Genomic DNA, 20,741 nt, shown 5'->3' on the forward strand with positions numbered 1-20,741 from the left:
CACTTTCGAACCCTCCTGGACTCACAAGCCCCCACATTCCTGTAACCCAAAGGCTGCTCCATTGCATTACTTTTCCTCTTCTCTCTCTCTCTCTCTCTCTCTCTCTCTCTCTCTTGCTCAATTTATTTCTCTTTCTCTCCCTCAACCATCCTCTGAGCTCGCTCGTCCGTCATATTTCGCTCCGTCCCTCCTCCTGCTTTTCTTCTTTACTCGACCTGAGTCAATTCAAATCTTTCCCTTCATGAAAAGATAAATCACACTTTTAAAACATATCACATCATCCAGGTTAATGTCCTTTTTTGTACATTACAAAACACAGTCAACACCATGCACACAACAGCAATCACTGTGATGGAATCAGAGAATCAGCAACTTACGTCACCCTTGATTTCTTTTGCAAATAAGTTTGGCTTCTTTGTCTCTTGATCATCTGATCGCTGCTGTTTCTAACCTGTGACCCCCAAAATAAGGTGCTATAGAGACTGGGGACCCACACTGTCCATGGAGGAGGTTAAAACATTTAACGTTGGTCACAGCCAGGCAGACAAGGCTAAAATGATTTTAGTAATTTATTGTCATGAACGCTAGAAGCAGAAAATAATTAATCTCTTGGTCAATTTTTTTTAAAGTATTTTTTAAATAATAGGTAAAATGTGTGAAGGCCACACATTATGGCAAGGTAGTGACAGGTAAAAGGCCTCAGAGCGAGAGCAGATTCCAACATGATGCTCAGCAACAAATCAATCTTCACTTTGGTTTGAGTCTCACCACTCACACAAACAAATGTACCTGCAGCCTAACCACAGGTGACATGTGGCGTTCTACACTGTGCAGCAGAATGTCTTTATTATAGCACCGTGAACTAAACAGGAACACTGAAACGAGACAATGAGACCCACAGGACTGCTCCCAGTGGTGCATGCTGGGAGGCATTACAACAAGCAACACTTAGTAGTTTTTTCAAATGTAATTCTCCTCATTTCCGAGACTAGAGTTCAGTGATGTTGTTTGCCACCATGGTTTCAGTGACTCAACTACTTGCCTGGTTTTCATGAATCTTTAGGTACGGGTGTTGCATGGGCAAAGGAAGAAGAAGCTAGGACATTTTGGAAAGGATCAACTCTGATAATTTTGACAAAATTTCAATAATAACAAATCTGACTCGCCTTTTAAAAGCATGCCGTTATTTGTAATCTTGGGCACACGCATGATTGAAAAGCTTCTCAAAAATCCATACTTACAATTCTGACACAAACTGAAGGAACATAAAGTATGAAAAAAAAAGCTCAGCCAGTGAACCATAGTGTGACAGACTTCTTCTAATTTTGAGAAATATATTTATGAACTTGTAGAATATTTACAGGTAAAATGAAGTACAGTAGAACTTTAAAATAACAACAAAAAAACATAAATATGGTAGTTCCCCGTACATTATCAAATATGTTGACTTATGTTGTGCTCCCGCTCTCTGCTCTCCTCTCTTTTAAAAGCTCTGTGGATTTTGGAGCGACCGCTTCCTCCAGCAAACAGACAGCTGGCTGTTTTTCTCCCGGCTTTATCGCTCTATCACCAGCCTGCAGGAACAGAAAGAGAGAGTCGGTGTGAGAGCGAGTGACTTCTCTCTCTCGCTCTCTCTCTCTCTCTCTCTCTCTCTCTCTTTCTCTCTCTCCTTAATGCTCACACTCTCCCAGGTTCTGCTCTCCCTGTTTGGGCACGATGAGAGTCGGCAGATTTTTGGGGGCTGATAAGACGAGGAATGCGAGCTCGGAGAGGAAACGCCGTTCTGGAGGAGATGTAGTCTAAAGAAGACGGTTCCCTCCTCCCCGTCCTCCTCCTTCACATATATCATCCCCCCCCCCCCCACCCTCCCCTCCTGAAAACTCCAGCACTGATCTTTTCCTCTCATTCTGTCTCCTTTCACGTCATCGTCACAGGATAGAGATTACCAAAGTGTCAGTTTGCAGGAGGGAAGAGAGCAGGGATTAAAAAGAAGTGACCCTGGACCGATGGGCATGTCCATTCAAGCCTCCCTGTTTGTCCTTTGACCACTCTGTCTTCTCCCGCTCTGTCCATTAAGCTCATGCTTCAGTCGAGACGTTTTAACAGGAACTGAAAAGGAACCATGTTTTTCTACATGATTTTTTTTTTAAGGAGAAATGTGTCGACTACCTTAGATATCTAGAAAAGAGTTTCCTGAAGTGTAACTTAATGATTTTGTTATTATCCCCCATTGTTCTTATTTGGAAATAAAATGTAGTTCAGATGGATATCGAACAATTTAAACCCTCAATGTGGCTGTACAGCTGGAGAACAGTGATTTAAAAAAAAAAAAAAAAAAAAAAAAATGCAATCAACGTGCCGGTATAGCCTAGTGCTTAGTGCATGCACCCCGTGTACGGAGGCTGTAGTCATTTCAAGCGGGCAGCCCGGGTTCAAATCCGACCTTTGGCTCCTTTCCCTCATATCATCCCCCACTCTCTCTCTCTCTCTCTCTCCCTGATGTCTGACTCTATCCACTGTCCTGTCTCTACAATAAAGCCATAACAAAGCCCAAAATAATATGTGCACTATCTTAATTTAGTTGAACTATTTAAAATGTTTTATATGCTGTAAGGGTGGGGCAGTTGAGCTCTGTCTCTGATATATAAAAAGCACTGTTTTTAATAAGTAAATGAAGAATCTATCCTATTTAAAGCCTGATTTTGGAGCTAAATGTTTAGAAGCATGCACGTGAAAACCTCAAATGTTTTTATACCGTCAGCAACTTTAGAAAATATAAAACAAAATCTGTCCAGCATAGCTCAGTATTTAAAAAAAAAAAAGGGTTACCAACGAATCGAAACACCATCCAGCCTTCAACTAAAACCTGCTCAATAATTGAATTAATATTTTAACAACTTTAATCAACTTTTTTCAACATTTTGTTTATTTGAGCTCTGTGGGATTATTATCTGTGGTTCTCAAACTTTTCACAGTGAGCACCACCACAGAAAAGATTTGGCTCTCCAAGTACCACCAGTATGGCCATCATACATTCCGTAGCACAGGACCCACACTCCACACTCCACACTATTATCTTACTATTTTGCGTTGTTTGTTGCTACAGGAGTGGTGGGTGTTGAAGCGTCACTGGCTCTGCTAACTTCGCCTTTTTGCTCTTGTGCTGCGTTCACTGCCGCTTGCCATCACAGCTTTACTTGTGAATGTCAACTATTAGATTTGTACATCTTGATTTAAAAAATCAGAGACTCCCAGTGAACCACCAGAGGTAGTCGTACCACAGTTTGAATGTATTTTTTATTTCTCCCCGTTTATTTAAAGCACATAAACGAATAGCTCTGTTATCCCTGAGCTAACACGACTTGTTTCAGAGAACGAGTGATGGTGTGTTCAGAAAGGGAGAGAGAACAAAGAGAGAGAGTGAAATAAACAGCATGTGGGGAGCTGAGCACTGCAGAGAGCAGATTCTGTGTGGAACCACCTCGTCTGACCCTGAAACTACAGAGAGCTCGGCCAAACCCTGAATCAGACCTCGTACATCACACCCACTGTGAGTTTGAGCACATGGTCTTCCAGCCATCACTCTCCTCTTTATTTCTCGCTCTCATGTCTGATATCATGTCACCGTTACACCACAACAGCTCCTAAAATGAGGGCTGGAATGTAACCTATGAGGTATGCATGTTAGTGCTATGTGTGCTTGTGAATCATGGGGGCTGATGTGTGACTCAATGCAGGTTGTTCTCGTGATAAAGGCTGTTCAGTTTTGCAGTCTCCTTTTAAAATTGGCCATAAGAAAAAACGTTGATCTGGTCGAGTTTATTCCTGTAGCATTGCTAAAGATAAGTCTGACAGGGCAAGAAAAAGCAGAGGAGAAAAACTTCATAGAAATCAAACAAAGGAAATTAAAAAGTAAATGCAGGTACCAAATTGCTGACTTTCAACCTGTATGAACTAACTGTGTCAGTTTTCATAACGAGGTTTCTTGACCAACGTCTTGTGCTAAATTGATGTTCAGACAGACTTCTTGTTTTTCTTGCCCCAGCAAACTTTGTTGGAGGGATGTCGTTTAAATGAACATGTTTAGCCCTCATTGTGAACGTAGAAGTTACAGACATGGTAATGGTTGAGGACAGCAGCTCTACAGGTTTTGCCTGAATCTCGTATGCCCCCCTGATGACACAGATATAACCTTTGGGTCTCTACTGAAGTTTTAGTTTAGTTTCTTTTTAGTTTCTTTGAATCAGTGACAGTGGACAAAATAACATTAGTGTCAGAAGAGAAAAGTTGCTTTGTACCAGATTAAGCTAACTAGCTCATTGCCATCTGTATTCTCTGGACAGATGATGGTTGTGCAGGTCCGTGATCATCCAGACATTTTCTGAAAGTTTCAGCTGCATGTTGTGGTGTTTGTAAGTATGACGCATTTTGCCTTTTTCTCGATGCGACCTGCTATCTAGCTGTCTCGAGTCATGTAAGCAACTTTTTTATTTTGGGGCTTTTTGTGCCTTTAATGTAGAGACAGGACAGTGGATAGAGTCAGAAATCAGGGACAGAGAGAGTGGGGAATGACATGCGGGAAAGGAGCCACAGATCAGATTTGAACCTGGGCCGCCCAGTTTTAGGATTACGGCCTCTGTACATGTGAAGCGCGCCCTAAAAAATGATATTTAAATTCCGATTAGTGTGAAGATTTGGAGCCAGAACTCGGAGACACACCTCTCTGCTCTTCTCTGAGATTACACAACAATTAAGATAAGACTGGATGATGTCTTCTCCTCCCTCGCCCATTCTCTCTCTCTCTCTCTCTCTCTCTCTCTCTCTCTCTCTCTCTCTCTCTCTCTCTCTCTCTCTCTCTCTCTGTCTGTCTGTCTCTCTCTCTCTCTCTCTGTAGTGTGATAGGAAAGAATGTTGTTTAAAGATTGTTTAAAGAAGAGGAATTATGTTCCCCTTTGATGTCTCCTGAAATATGAAACACCCAGAGGCTGATAGAAATCCTAACACACACATCTGACACACACACACACACACACACACACACACACACACACACACACATGTTGCAAAGTGCTACTTCACCCAAAACTACATTATGCAAACAGACTAAACACACATTTCACTTTTCACTGGAAATGACTGAACTGCACAGTTTCACTTTGACCTCAGTGGACGTGCACAGTCACCTGAGACCCCTCCCTCCTTCCTCCCTCCTTCCTCCCTCTCTCTCTCTCTCTCTCTCTCTTCTCTCTCTCCTTTCGTTTACTCCATCTCTCAGTCTGCAGCTTTCTGCTGACTCCAGGAATTATGATCTGTTTCCCGTCCGCAGGAATAATAGAATACAGGAGGGGGAGGGGGAGGAGGGGGAGGAGGGGGGGGGGGGGGGGGGGGGGGGTGTGCAGCAGCTTAGTGGAACAGTAGTGAGGAGTCCAGCTCCACTGTGGTTACACTCTGCAAATGCATTTATATCCAGATGTGCGAATGTGCGATATTTTCCTCTTCATTTCCATAAACTTCACACATTAAATGATTATCCTTGGATGTGGACACACACACACACACACACACACACACACACACACACACACACACACACACACACACACACACACACACACACACACACACACACACACACACACACACACACACACACACACACTCAGAAACAGCAATCTAACCCTGATTACTGGCCGTAAATCAGCGCCCTCCTTCAGCTATCTAGACAGTAAACGCCTCACGTATACAACCCAGGCGGTGGGCTGCGGATCTCCTTTCCCCTCGCTCTCCAAAGCGCTGCCAGAGCCTTCGGGCACTTAACACTATCGGCAGTTAGATCCAGCAGCTCGAGTGTGTTTGGAGTGTGTGTGGAGTGTGTCCTCAGCCGCGTAAATATTTATCAATCGGCTCCCTGAGGAATTTTAATGAGCACTGATGGAGAGCAATCAACACAGCCCAGCACGGAGGAGAGAGAGAGAGAGAGAGAGAGAGAGAGAGAGAGAGAGAGAGAGAGAGAGAGAGAGGGGCGAGGAGATGAAGAGAAGTGACAGTTTGTGATGTGATGTTTTGGCTTTTTATTATCCCAAGTGGTTTTTACTGTTTTCCTGCAGAGGTTCACACTTTTCCTGCTTTCCTGCTAAGTGTTTCCTGTTGTTTTTTTGTAAATGCCTGTTTGTGTGTGTGCATGTGTGGGTGTCGGTCTGTAAATCAAGATGTTTACTCTTTAAAGATATGAGGCTACCATACATGCCGGTGTCCGCCCCTGTGTGTGTTTGTGTGTGTGTGTGAGGTTGTGTGTGTGGTTTAGTGTACATGCTCATCAGGGTGACAGGGCCACCCCTAAGAGGTCACTTAACACATTGTGCGCGGGCCACGCTGCATGGGGAGTCAGGGAAGGAAACCTGAGCTATAACTCACACTGCTCTCTCTCTCTCTCTCTCACTCTCCCTCCCACACACACACACACACACACACACACACACACACACACACACACACACACACACGTACAGAAACACACACACTCTGGACCTGACCTCTGACCTCTGGCTGGGAGTGCCTATTAACTGTCTTGGATTCCTGAAGACACAGAATCTCACAACTCATTTCAAAGTATTTCAGTGATGATGTTTGGCTTTAATGCATAACTTCACTGATTTGTGTTGTCGGAGTTTTGGTGGTGACAGTGTAACCCGTTCGACCCCGATCACCTCGAATCAAAATCAAACCTGCAGATGTTCAATTAAAGTTCTAGTTCTTGAGACGCTCAACAACAGCTGTTCCCATTACATTTTGTACTTCTACCTTAAGACAGCAGGAGGGGAACTCAAAAGGAAAGCTGTAGATATGGTGATCAAATAAAATGTCTTAATAATAATTGTATGGATTGTTTGTTAGGTTCCCTGTTAGCCTTGGCACATGGACGCAGCTACTCTTCCCGGGGTCTGCAACATAAAACATTCTGCATATGTTAACTTCAAATATAGAACTAGAAAATCTCCCTTAGTTCAGATCAGTCAGTTTAATAATGACTGTAATGCATGTTTATTAGTGATATCAAAAACAAAGAGACAGAGATTTAATGTGATGCAACAAATTCTGCAGAAATCCAAAACACATCTTTTGAGTTTTGATATTTATTCTGTTTTTGACAGAATGACTGAGATACGTTTCTCAGTATACTCCTTATTTTTTGTCCTTTCAATAAAAATATCGAAAGTGAAAATATTTTCATTTCATGTATTTTAATCTTCTCGTTTATTAGCTCTGTAAAGCTAAGACGGGGTGTTGCCCCCCTTCATTTCTTGTCTTTTTATTTTGTGAGTTCCTGTGAGCTGTGAGCATCTCAGGACACTGAGTCTCACATTGATTGATAGTTTTTCATGTCTAGATAATAAAAGAATCCAGGTAGAAGATGAACATAAATTGTGGTGTTATGTGACATAAATCTTGTTAGCCTTTTTGGGATTGTCGTCAGAAACACTGAATCTGAAATGTGCAGGTCAATTTAAATTAGATATAATAAATGTACTGTAAGTGTTATAATTAATGAGCTTTAAGAAAAAAAAAGACAACCAACAGTTTGCACATTACCACATAAGTCTCTCATTTGTCCCCCAGCCTTCACCTGGAACTGTGGGCCTTTTGTGCTTCAGAGGAAGTGATAAGTTGAGGCAATGCCGGTGGAGGTGTGTTGGAAACTGACCAGTGACAGATTTGTGACTCTGGGTCTGAAAAACTGTGGAATGACGAAGCTCTCTGTTTCTTGGCTTGAAGTCGGGCACACACGTTTACCATCTCACTCACCCGGTCAGTGAACGCTGCAGCTTCTCTGTACACGTAGCAGAATCTGCTCTCTGCTCTGAAAGAATTGAGAACAGATTCTTCTTTTCTCGTTGCTGTCGTAATCCTGGGTATAAAAAGCCCAGGAGCGGGGTTGAGTTCTTCCATAAAGAACCAGCTCAGGTCGAAGGTCAGAACATGTCGGTTTTGGTCAGAACATCTGGGTCTGCTGGGGACATGGAGACCGAGAGCTCCACACTGTCACAGCCTCTTTATCTGATGCTCTTTGAAGTCTCTGTGTTCACAGCCTCGTGTCCACTACTGTACAAATACCAGAGACGCTACTGGACTTCCAAAACCACATCATAGTCTCCCAGCATGCAGCCCTCAAAGAGAGAGAGAGAGAGAGAGAGAGAGAAAGAGAGAAGAGAGGGTTGTTTTCCTGAGAACGTTTGATCTATCTCCCGTCAGTGGGTGGGTTCCCAGCAGGGAGAAAAATAAATACAATTTATGGACATCAGGGCTTTTTTTTGTGTATCTGTACATACACGTATGTGTGCTGCTGCGTGTTGGTGTGTGCGCCCTCATGTGTTCGGGGGTCACTCTCAGTGTGCTCTCTGATTTATTGAAAGGCCTCGCAGTGATACCAGAATTCCTTTGCGTTAAATGCCTGCTTTGAGTGCCTTTTACTGCCTGTGCGCTTTATGGACCATGATCACACTCTATTCCTCTCTCACATTTCTAAAGATTCTTTTTTTTTTTTTTTTTTACGGCTTCTCGTCTTTATTAGAGTGGGGAGCGTCGGGATGAAGTTCAGAGACGGGAGAGGACGGAGAGAATGATGGGCCAAGAAGTCGAGTGTTAAATTTGTTGACGTTATGATGTCAGAGCAGAGGAGAATAAGCTCTCAGTGTGAGACTGTACTGTCAAGATGATTGTGATTAAAAAGGTAAACACCTGTCCCATGGAGAGCTAAGGGACTTCCACCTCTGTTCGCCCGCTTCTGATCTCAACCAAATAACTGATAAATACTCCAAAATGCATCAAGTCTTTCCTCATTGCATGTTTGCATTTCTCAGATCTGAAGCCTTTTTTCATCAAAACCAGTGTAGTAGTTCAAACTAGCTCCAGTGTCAGCTGTTTTTTTGTCTCTGTGCTTGCAGTGCTCTCATTTACAGATGTTCACACTACTGTTTGCTGAGGTGATGACAGCAAAGGGCATCTTGGTGACAGCTTAAACTTTTCCCTTGTTACTGCTTCTTAGCTCTAAATCCACCAGAGACATCACAACACATGCTTGAATTCTACCACATATAGGACACATTTGAAACCCATTTGCATTTTCCCAATCTACCCGTGATACAAAACACTCCTCAGGGACCGTGATGCTCACTCCCAGGCTTGTTTCAGATTGAGATCATGAAGTAATTTAATCCCTTAAAACATGTCTAACGCTCTCTGGGTGAAGGGCACGTTTTGTCACAGCTCATTTTCAGCTTTATTCCACCACTTGTTATTATCGGTACTGCATGTTTGCAGACACGGGCTGAGCGCTGCTTTAAACAGGATGTACCAAAACGTTGGGTTTGGTTCCAAATCGGATCCATATGAAGATTATATTGTGCCCCCCCCCATCTGTTAGTAGTTCATGTTGAATCATTTGCTACATGCTCTGTTTGGGGTGAGTTCACTTGTCCGTAGCATTCTCTTGTTAGCAGTTTGCAGGCAGCTTTTATTCCAGTGAGCCGCTCTCTGTCTCAGACGGCTCAGTGAGGGTGAGGTCGTCTGTCACCTGCACAAATCCTGTCTGAGAGAGTCCAGGCGCTGCAATCACTTCCTGGATTCTGAACCGTGTGGTTGTCGGCTAAGTCTGCCGTCTTAGCAGACAAGCGTCTGATTTCAACAGATGTTCTGCTGCCAAGCTCCGATGGAGATTTTCAAGGACCATGCATGACAATGATCACAACACAGATTATGGTAATAGAAGAAACAACCCTGCTTACTTCCTGTTTCAGAATTTGGTCATTGCTGAAAGTGCATTTCCAGAGTTTTGGTACAAAATTCAGAAGAAAAAGGTGCTGTTGCATTTAACTTTAGTCATTCTGAAACTGGAAACTGGCCCTGAGCATGTGATGTCATGGGTCCAACACAGGACTGGTTATATTGGTTGTTTTTGCACAATCACCATGTTTCTTTGCTTATCTTACCTGTTTTTTTAGCAGGTGTTTTCAGGCTGCTGGTGATGCTGGGATTATCAGGTTGACTGCTCCTCTTGTTGCTGCAGGTTTTAGACTCATTGGACAGTGATTCACAGTTTACTCAGGGACTGATGCAGCCAAACTAAACCACTTTTTGACACCTGACACGCTTTTCTGGAACAATTTTGGCAACTCATATCGTGATCATTAAACATATGTCGGCCTAGCGGTGAGGTTGTGTCCCAACGACGGAGGCTGTAGTCCTAAAAGGAGACGGCCTGGGCTCGAGTCATACAGTACCTGTGGCTCCTTCCCCTCATGTCATTCCACTCTCCCGACATCCTACTCTATCTGCTGTTCTCTCCAAAACAAAGGGCATAAAGCCCAAAAATACATCAGAAAAAAGGAAGAAAATACTTTCATTACTGTGAAGCAAAGCAGTTCTGTACCTTGATGACCCAAGTCGAGGTGAAAAGTTAATATCCAAGGTGGGTTAGAAATAATTATTTAGCAGCTTGGTCCTTGTAAGCTTTATCAAAAACCGCATCAACATTATGACGATGAGAGACAGCTGAAGTAAAGATTTCTTTATCCCCAAAGTGAAGATGTATCACGACAGCTCCGTTTGTACTGAGCTATTCAAAAGTTAAACTTTCACCTGTGAGGTTGTTTGACGTGCCTCAATAAGCAACCGTCTTCTCTACTTCAAATATCCATTTGTCCTTTGCCATATCCTCAGTGAAGTTCTACATCTGTTCTCAGATTTTCATTGAATGCATTCAGACTGAGATGAAACAAAAGGCTACTTCATTTCTCCCGCTACATGCTGGACCTTCTGTCCACGCTGGTTCTTTTGGCAGGGGCCTCTGTCAGGCTCTTATCAGATAAGACCCGCCCTCTAAGCATTAATCAGCCAATCAACAAGGGATATAGAAACTAGAGGTCATAAAAAAAACAGTATTGTCTCTAACACCTGACTTCAGAGTTGCTTCATGTTTCTTTAATGCCGACTGTAAAATGTTCCCCATTACAAACTCTAATCAATATAATTATGAAGCAAGTGGATTATTAATGTAATTGTGCAGTAAGTCACCCTGTGATAATTACATTCAGCCTGTGATAAATGAAGTCTCGTTGCTGTAGGTAATTAGTCTGAAAATGTTTCCATTTATGGCTTCAGAGCCAGAAAAGGACGTGAGTAATGTGGAGAGCGGCTCACACGAGAAAGAGCCGTTTGTCCTGCTGTTTCAGACGGAGGAGAAAATGGGCCCGAGCTTTCATCTGCCGGGCCCGTGTGTTCACCAGCAGAGGTAAAAAAGAAAAGAAAAGAAGGCTGCTCAGTTTGAAATCGTGGTTCAGTTCCAGGTGAGCGCTGGCGCACACTGACTCAGCCTGTGTGTGTTCACTGTGTGTGTGTTCAGTGTGTGTGTGTGTTTTGTGTGTAATCAGAGCAGCGTGATTAAGCGGTGAGGAGTGTCGCTCAGATGTTGGTCCTCACTCTCTGACCTGAGCCGATGCCTCTGTGAGCGTGCCTTTGTAACAATATTACTCTGAAAAGACCATTTTATGAAGTTTATCCATAGAAACTTTTGCTTTACCTTTTTACAAATATATTTATAACTTTATACATTCTAAATGTTCTCTGATGGTTTAGGAGAAGCAGAGATTCAGTCATCCAGTATTTAGGAGATTTATGTGCTTCCATTTTTAGTGTTTTCACACAAACACAAAAACTCCTGAGAATTTACTGGAATATTCTGGTTGATCTGTTCCCCCCCCCCGACTCAACTCGAAGTTTTCCTGCCGGTCGCCAAGTGAAGTTTCCACATGAGGTCGGGGTGAGCAGATGTGAGAAAGCAGCAGGAAATGTTCAGGAAAATTGACAGCTAGTGAACGGAACGGGTTGATGAGTTTTATATCACGAGACTGGTGAGCGAGCAGCTCGATAATCATGCAAGTAATGAAGGTGCTGGTAGCCTAGTAGGGATTAGTGTGCGCCCCCTGTTCTGAGACAGAAGTCCTCCAGGCGGCGATGGAGGCCCGGGTTCGAGTCTATCCACCATCATATCTTTAACTAAAGGCTCAAAAAGTCCAGAAATAAAATTGGAATTTGAAAAAATGAAGGAGCTCCATACCACTTACTTGTTGTACTTTGAATGCACCCAATCAAACATATCATTGATATATAAAAAGAGAAAAAAAAACTGTCAGTATAATGTCCGACTCCGTTGCGTCGTCCGCCATTTCTGAGACACCCCCGCCCATCCGACAGGGTCTCCCTCTGTGATGTTCATGTGTGGACAGACAAGATTTCAGGCTGTCCTGAACTTTTCTAGAACCTTTCAGGAGCATGTGCAAAAAAAAAAAAAAAATCACATCAAAATCACATCTCTTTGGCATCTCATACAGACCCACAGGGTGGCGTTTGTTTTCTGTCTAACGTGGGGTGGACGTCAATCGGTCTATGTGGTGAGGTTGAGGCTGGAGAGCAACATGTCTGAGGCTGGAGGAAAACATCATGGGCTTGGTTAAGAAATAACCCAACACGGGACTCAAACCCCTCTCTGCTCGGTGAAGGCCTTGTGTTATTTGGCTCGTCCCTTTCCCCCGACCGTCACCCCGAGGAGACATTGTCGGATTTTCTACTACGTCACTAAAAGCAGTGGTGACTTTTCTGAATGTCCCCAGCGTAATGTTTCTCGTCAGAAAGTTAGCAAGGAGAAAACCCAGTTCATACGGTATCTCTGAAGATGCCATTGCCCGACTTTTTCCTCATTCAGCAGGTCAAAGTTTGTCAACAATAAAGTCTTTAAATGACACTGAATGACTGCAGTATGAGACATTATGAGGCACTGCTCCACCTGTGCAGCACCTGTGAGCGCGGATGACGAAGAATTAAGAGCAACAAAGTCTGTAAAGAGAGGAAGTCTTGACAAATGTAGGACTCTTATATTCCTTTATTTTATTATTATAGAGATAGGACAGTGGATGGGGTCAGAAATCGGGGAGAGAGAAAGACCGCTGAAAGCCATGTGGGAAAGGAGTCACAGGTTGGATTCAAACCCGGGCCGCCCGCTCTTGTGGACTTTAGCCTCTGTCCAGGTGGTGTGCAGTAACAGGGCTACTGGCGCCCCCCTCCCCCAAATGCAGGACTTTCACCAAATCCCAAAAAATGCCATTGGTCTCTTGAGGGAAACCAAAACTTGAGTTCTGATTAATTATTTAAAACCAAACCTCAATCTTTTCCTTCAAGTCAATCAAAAGGCTTCGTTGTCCAAATGTAACCAAAACTGCCTCCATTTCACAACGTTAACTAAGCACCTGAAAGGTTTTCTGGCAAACAGAGGTATAAGAGTAAAGCTGCTACCTTGTGGATTTGTCTGAAGTGCAGAGGAGAGAGAATGAGTTTTCAGGAGGGGGGGGGGGGGATCAGCTACATAATATCTACACTCCCAGGCTCTGTTGCTACACTCTGACCCCTCAGCGCACATTATAAATCAACATGAAGGCACTTGTGGCTGAATTGAAGCGGATTTGTGAATCTAGATTCCAAGATTTTGTGTAAAAATCTGAACAGAAAACAGAGAAGGCTGTAATAGCAGAAAGTGATGGCCGCGGTTTTAGAGTGAAATGAGGAGAAATCCCACATGGTGTCCACATACTTGAGTTATCATTTTAATCTCCATGTGGAGGGTGAACGACAAAGAGAGGAAGGGGAAGACCAGCACTCACTTTTCAGTCAAAAATCAAAACCATTTTTTTTAAAAGCTGGATTAAGGCAGAATGGTGTTATTAGCTGCATGAAGAAGGAACATGAAGAGTCATTTAATTGGAAAAGAAAATGGAGATTCCTCAGTGTCAGGTTTCACCAGAACATTTTATTAGACCTCTGGAGGTCTTTCATGTGTTTTTCTGATATAAAATTACATGATTGATGTCTGCGAGATGTGAAAAAACAAGATTTGAGATGGAAATAGAAGTGAAAGAACGAGTGAAAGAAGGAAAAAAGAAACCACAGAAGAAAAAACGAAGGGAAAGAGAAAGAAAGCTTTAAGAAGGTTTTTTTTTTTTTTTTTTTTCCTCCCCTGACTCTTTGGTGGTCTTCAGCAGGGTCTCGCTGGATCTTGAACCCGGTGCAAAACACAACAGGGGGGGAAATTAGTACGGGGTTGAAGGGGGTGTGTGGGTTGAGTTGGGGGGTCCCCGGCTGAGGGGGGGTTACACCGCCAGAGTCCCACAATTCATCATCCTCTGGCTCCGACAGGGGCTGTCTGGACAGATCGGTGGTGGGGAGCCGAGAGGGGGGATTGATGGCCGGCGAGACTCTGTGACCTCCCTCTTTCCCCGAGAGAGGAGATAGTGTGTGTGTGTGTGTGTGTGTGTGTAGGTGTGTGTGTGTGTGTGTGTAGGTGTGTGTAGGTGTGTGTGTGAGAGAGAGAGTAATCATCACCCTCCGTCCCTCACGTCCTGTTGAAGACGTCAAGTTTGGACCTAAGTTGAATCCAGAATGTCTCTATATAAGGACGACGCATCAGATCAGACATGACAGATGATTTGTTTTTCTTTCCTCCCCCTCTCCCTCCCTCCCTCTCTCTCTCTCTCTCCCTCTCTCTCTCTCTCCCTCTCCCTCGCTCTCTCTTCCTTTTTTTAACAGGACTACCTGCAAGGCGACAGCACCAAAGCGAATCAGAGGTTGGGTTGGAAGCCACGGGTGACCTTTGAGGTACGTGTCTCACACCTGGAGGGTCTGGTTGAAGCAGGTTTTTATATTTAGCCACACAAGTACAGACATGGAATGATTTTTTTTTTTGAAAGAAAAACAAACTACAGCAACTTGATAATGCAGGAAACAAAACTCAAAGAAAATGGTGAAGAACTGGGACGTGACCTTGCTATATGACCTGTTTGCGGGTTGTGTGGTGGAGAAAGTGAAAGTTTTTTTAAAGAGTCTAACATAAATGTAAACATCATAAGATGCATTGACGGCAAAAATTAAAAGAGCAGTTTGTAATCCTGCAGCCCTGCTCTGACGTCTCAGAGCGTCTGACGTTAGCCTGACAGGAACCTGCTTCATGCTTCATGGGAACAAAGTCAAATGTCTTCAGAATTTAAAAGAAAAGAAGGCGTGTCATTCTGAAAAATAGAACAAAAACAAAAGCAAAAGATTCTTCTTTTCATTTTTCCAGATATGAGAAAGGTATGCAATGACAGATATACCAAATACTCAAACTAATGTTCAGTGCTGTCAACCGTTCAACTGATGATGCTTCACCTCAGAACTGACTGTCCAGACAATGTGTTTGCAATAACATCCTGTTTCTTTAATTTCAAAATAAAAGCATGTTATGGTCATTTGTAGTGACTGATGGGTCGTGTATTGTTTGACGCTTTGGGTTTACTGTTAATGCAACAACTGGGGTTCTACACTGAAGCCAAAGTGAAGCATGTTTTATGAAAATTAATTTAATTTTTAATTTAATCTGAAGGCAGGAGTTATCAAGTCATCAAGTCAAAAAAAAGGTTCCTAAACTTTTCAGCCCGCGAACCCCGAAGAGACTTGGGACCCCCACTGTCCCTGGAGGTGGGCACAGCCGAAACACTGTAATATTATTTATTATTTACTTTGGGAACCACTGGTCTAAAATGAGAAAGCCCAAGATCTTTGTATGGACATGAAACTTGTTAAAGTTTTCAGCAGAGTATTCAGTTAAATCGTGAAGTAGCTGAATGATAAAGAAACAGAAGACTCTCCCTCTCTCTGTCTGTCTCTCTCTCTCTCTCTCTTCCTCTCTCTGTCTTTTTGTACTTTAATGTTATCTCAAATAAGTTGAGGTCTCTACTCAAAAGCTTTTTTGGTTTAAAAATCTTGCCTTCATTATCCTTCGTTCCCTCATGTATTTATACTGAAAGTCAATAAATGATATGTACAAAAAAAAAGACATAACAATGACTGAAATATACTTACTAAGGTGTTACTGCACAATATGCACACAATACAGAAAATACTCATCTGTCCCTCAAATATCCAGCAGAATTAAATATGACCTGTTCATATTAACCCTGTCTGCTGATCCGTCTCGTTGTATTTCCTGTTTGTTTTTAATTTACTTCTATTCATTAAAACGTTGTTCTTAATGTGCAAAAGTTCAAATATGAATCCAAGATTTATGGGGAATGCACTCAAGATAAAATTCTCTGGGAAGGCTGTTATTTCCTCAATCTTATGCTCTTTATTATAATAGATTTATTAGATTTTTTAAATGAGTATAAAGTGTTTTTTTTGTGGCTTCCTCATAAATAAAAAGGAAGTGTACCCAAAGCTGCAATAGAGACAATAAAAGAGGAAAACTTTGAATCCCAACTCGCAGCTTCCCTCGTCTTTCACACAGGGATTCATGACTTTTAAAATCATTTTCATTAAAGATACAAGTTGCCCTTCATTTCTAAGATGTACTGTTGACCTCTGACCTCTGTGTGTGTCTCTGCAGGAGCTGGTGAAGGAGATGGTGGACGCTGACGTCGAGCTGATGAAGAAAAACCCGAATGCCTGAGTCCACCCAGCCCGTCCTCTCCGTCAACACACTTTCAAACACTCCTTCTTTTTTTTTTAACCATTGAGAGCGACAGTGGAGGGACCGTGTTATATTTTTATGACTTTTTACAAAACATGAAGTAACCGTGTCTTTTGGTTGCCTTTGAGTCTTGTGTGTGTGTGTGTGTGTGTATTTCTAGCATCATGACATTTTCATTGTATTTCATACGCAGGTCTGCCTTTGTTTAATTTGAGCTTTGATCACATTTTAATTTATAGAAGTGGAACATTTAAAGGGTTTATTTATGTTTCTGTTTGTTTTGATTGCAGCTGAACTAATTTTAGATTTCTGAGATGACATTCCTTCTTGCATAGAATTTTAAAAATAACAAAAGGAGGAGGGAGCTTTTTATCTTTTATTGAAAATAGAAATGAGCGGGTATCAACGTACAAATGAATTGGTACAATAAAGGCTGAGCTTTGACCGAGCTGTCCTCCTGTTTTTAATGTTTCCTGATGCTGAAAATGAGGGCTGTAAATAGTTTGTTTATTTTTGGGCTTGTGAGCATGATTTGCATCATTTTTTTCTTTTAGGTTTGCAAATGAGGACGTGAAAAATGAAGCAGCAGAAAATCCTCATCCAGGTTTGAATGCAGGTTTGTTACTGTGACTGTCACTGTGGGTCTGTTCCTGCATGTGTGTGCACGCACAGGTTTGCCCAGGTTGCACAGAGGTCGGCTCCTGTTGTCTCTCTCTCTCTCTCTCTGTCTCTCTCTTTCTCTCCCCCTCGGCCTCTCTTCAGCTTTCCTGGGTTTTTTTTTTTTTTAATTTGCGAGCACACTGCGTTCTTTTATCCGGACAGGAAGTACGTTTTTCCCCCGGCCCGGAGTCCCACAGTCCCTACTCTTAAATGCCTGATTGTCTGCAGACTGGCTGCAGGTTTTAAAGCGCGCGGCGGTGAGAGTGTGGAGCCTGCAGACCAGGAGCTGCTCTGGTCCTGATGAAGGTTTTAGATTTCTTCTTTTATATTGTGAAATAACTTCCAGTCCCACACTACAGGGGTTTTAATCTTCACTAATATTTAAACATTTGTTTTCACTTCTTTTGCACATAAATCCTGTAATAATAATTAACATCTTGTTGAAATTGATGAACACTAAAGAACCCGTTCTTAATGCAAAGGTTTTTTGTTTTTTTTAAAGATATACTTACAGCAAAATACTCCCCAAAAAAAATCAAAGCACCAGAGCTTCAAAATGATACAATCTTTTTTTAGAGGTATTATTATTATAGCTGATTATTGCAGCTTTATTTTAGTTTAATGTCTGATTAGCTGGCAGCGGATTGGCTCCTAAAGAAAAACATCATATTTGATATATTTGCTCATGCCTTTATTTTAAATTCTAAATCTTTGAAGTTTAAAAAAAGAGTCAAAAAAACTGCGTCAACGTGACAAGTCCTAATTTGAAGATTAAAGCATGAAAACATTTTGGAGACTCTTCAGGGGAGAGGAAGAACTTCAGTAAAAAGAAATACTCAGTTACTCAACCTCTCTGGTTTTATTTCGGGGTCGAGAGGTTCGAGTTTGAGTTCGTACGGAGGCCTGCAGGGCTCAGTGAGCGCGGTGAGCAGGGTGGGATCCTCTGCGTGTTGTTTGGGACAACACCTTCAGGACATTAGAGGCTGTCTGTGATCGCGCTGCTCCATCAGAACCAGATGTGTCCTCTAAAAGGCTGTTTATGCCTCTGAAAACACACGGGGAGCCTCACAGGTGCACCGAGTCCACCAGAGCCCCCCCTGTCCCCCCTCCACCCCCCCCCCCCCCCCCCCCCCCCCCCCCCCCCCCCCCCCACAACAATTAGACACGTCAGGTGATCAGTTTACTGCTGGCGCTCAAAAGAAAGGAGAGCTGATGTGGATTTGGAGCTCGGATAGAAAGAAATGAAACCCTTCACATGCAGCTAAACAAACATCTTAAGGAGATTACGCAGTTAAGACGGTCAATTTAAACTCACGAGGCGGCCACAGACTCCAGAAGTCCTTGTAAGATTTAAAAAAAAGATTAGTTTTTTTTTTTCCCCTGTCAAATCTAATGCAGAATGAAAAAGTTACCGTGAAAAAATATATCAAATGAAAGATGCAGAAGAAGAAAAGCTGCAGCTTCCACACAGAGAAACACATTATGAACACATTAGACTTCTAACTGCAAAAGCAATGATCTCAATATTATAAGAAAAATATCTGATGAGACTAAACCCACTTTTTATCCGGTTTAGTGTTGTATAATAATGTCGTTTTAATATTAAGACCTGCGCGCAACACTCACTGATGGCTTCATATTTTATACTGAAGGCCTTAATCTCTAAATATGTTAAATTAAAGATACGGATTGTTAAAGGTGACTTGTTAAGAGGTTATAAAATAGGGACGTAGAAGAAATCGACAATCTAGCCGTGACGTAATAAAGTACAAAATACAGATTAAATGCAATTAGATTAACGTTTAGTGTTTAATTAACGATTTAATTTTAAATCCATCCAGATTTAAACTGTCAGTGTCGCACCAAAAAAATAAACTGCAGAATATTTCACCTTTATTTCGATTTTTTTTTAAAGGCTGTTATTGGTTTAAAACGTGTTTGGTATTAAACTCAGTGAGTGCATGTGAATCCCTAAAATCCAACAAACGAAGAAGACAAGAGCGACACACACACACACACACACACACACACACACACACACACACACACACACACACACACACACACACACACACACACACACACACACACACACACACACACACACACGCACACGCACCTTAAACACGCTAAAGAGTGTTAGAGGGAAGCAGGAGAAGAATCTTAAAATAAGGCCACATATGTTCTGTATTTAAAGTGAAACTCTTTCCTCTGGTTTTCAGTGTTTAATGTTACACTGCTTAAATCTCCCTTTTGAATGGCTCTTAAATATACTACACATTTCACCCTAAATGCTTACGGCATACAAGCAGAATTACAGAGCCTCATAAAGTACTTAAATACCAGCAGCAAATAAATCAAAAATATCCATGCATGGATGTTTGATTCACGTTTTGATGATAGCTGCAAAAAAAATTGAATGAATAAAAACTATACGCATCATTCAGCTTCGCCTCGGAGTTTATATCTATAAGTAAATAAGGGGCTCCTGTGTGTGAATGCACTGATCTTCCCCAGTGCGTTCAGGTGCTCGTGCTCTTCAGCCTATGTTTCCTCTAAATCCGTGCCAAACATTCAGTACATGAGATAAGAGCTATCAGGTTGCTCTGCTCTCATATGAACACACACTCGTCCTTGTAAAGCTCATCACGCTGTGACAAAAGACGTGTGTGATGCCTTCAGGCTCTGCGTGTTTTTACACTGATGTTCACTGAACTGAACATTAAAATACCTCTGACACAATAACCCAATAATGACCTAATAATTCCTTAATGATTCCATTTGAATGCGCGTGTTATGCGCACTGGCAGCGTTTCCATTGTGAAGAGGCCTCCTCTGGGGCTCTTTTTGTTTTTACTCTGCACCTCCATGAACTCTCACAACCACGAGCCATGCAGCGGCCCAAACCCCGCGCCCTGCAGCCCTGTGGAGCTGCTTCTGAAAAGGCAGCGACAGGTTTGAATACAGCCTTCTCGGCGTGCTTTCCTAAAGTGCATTGTTGACATCCTCTCATTGACCTCCATCACCTCCTGCTGTCTTGTCCTTATGATGAAAAATGATTCACAGCCGCGTCAGGATTTTCCCTTCCTGACCCTGAAGTGCTGCATCAATCACACAGACGTTTGTTTACAAGCACTAATCCACGTTTTAATGGTATTATAGGCAGCTTTCTGTGCGTAATAAGTGCGTAAAGTGTATTTGGTGCTGTTGAGCACCCTGTGGAAGGTGCGAGCTCGTTGTACAACGTCAGTTTTATGGGGTTGACTCATTTGACTGGTGGTGGCCCCGAGGGAGCGTTTGTGAGCCGGAATTTTTTGTCTCACTGACTCATTAAAATCTCATCCACGCAGACAGGCCGTGACTGACGGTCACGTTTAAACTTTCACCGCCTGCAAAGCCCCCCCCCCCCCCCCCCCCCCCCCACACACACACACACACACACACACACACACACACACACACACACACACACACACACACACACACACACACACACACACACACACACAGCAGCAGCAGCAGAGGTCACAGA

At 42.6% G+C, this 20,741-nt stretch overlaps 1 protein-coding gene across 1 annotated transcript in view; it reads left to right on the top strand.

The window, feature by feature from the left end:
- The window catches only part of gmds (GDP-mannose 4,6-dehydratase), a 169,025-nt gene extending 152,032 nt beyond the window's left edge, over positions 1-16,993 (top strand). The window contains exons 10-11 of the mRNA XM_020656283.3: positions 14,632-14,700; positions 16,466-16,993. Coding sequence (XP_020511939.1) covers positions 14,632-14,700; positions 16,466-16,528 — 132 coding nt within the window. The 3' untranslated portion in view covers positions 16,529-16,993. The remainder of the gene's footprint in view (positions 1-14,631; positions 14,701-16,465) is intronic.
- The last annotated feature ends 3,748 nt before the right edge of the window (positions 16,994-20,741 follow it).

Source organism: Labrus bergylta, chromosome 6 (assembly GCF_963930695.1).
Source record: "Labrus bergylta chromosome 6, fLabBer1.1, whole genome shotgun sequence".
In the NCBI taxonomy this organism is placed as follows: domain Eukaryota; kingdom Metazoa; phylum Chordata; class Actinopteri; order Labriformes; family Labridae; genus Labrus; species Labrus bergylta.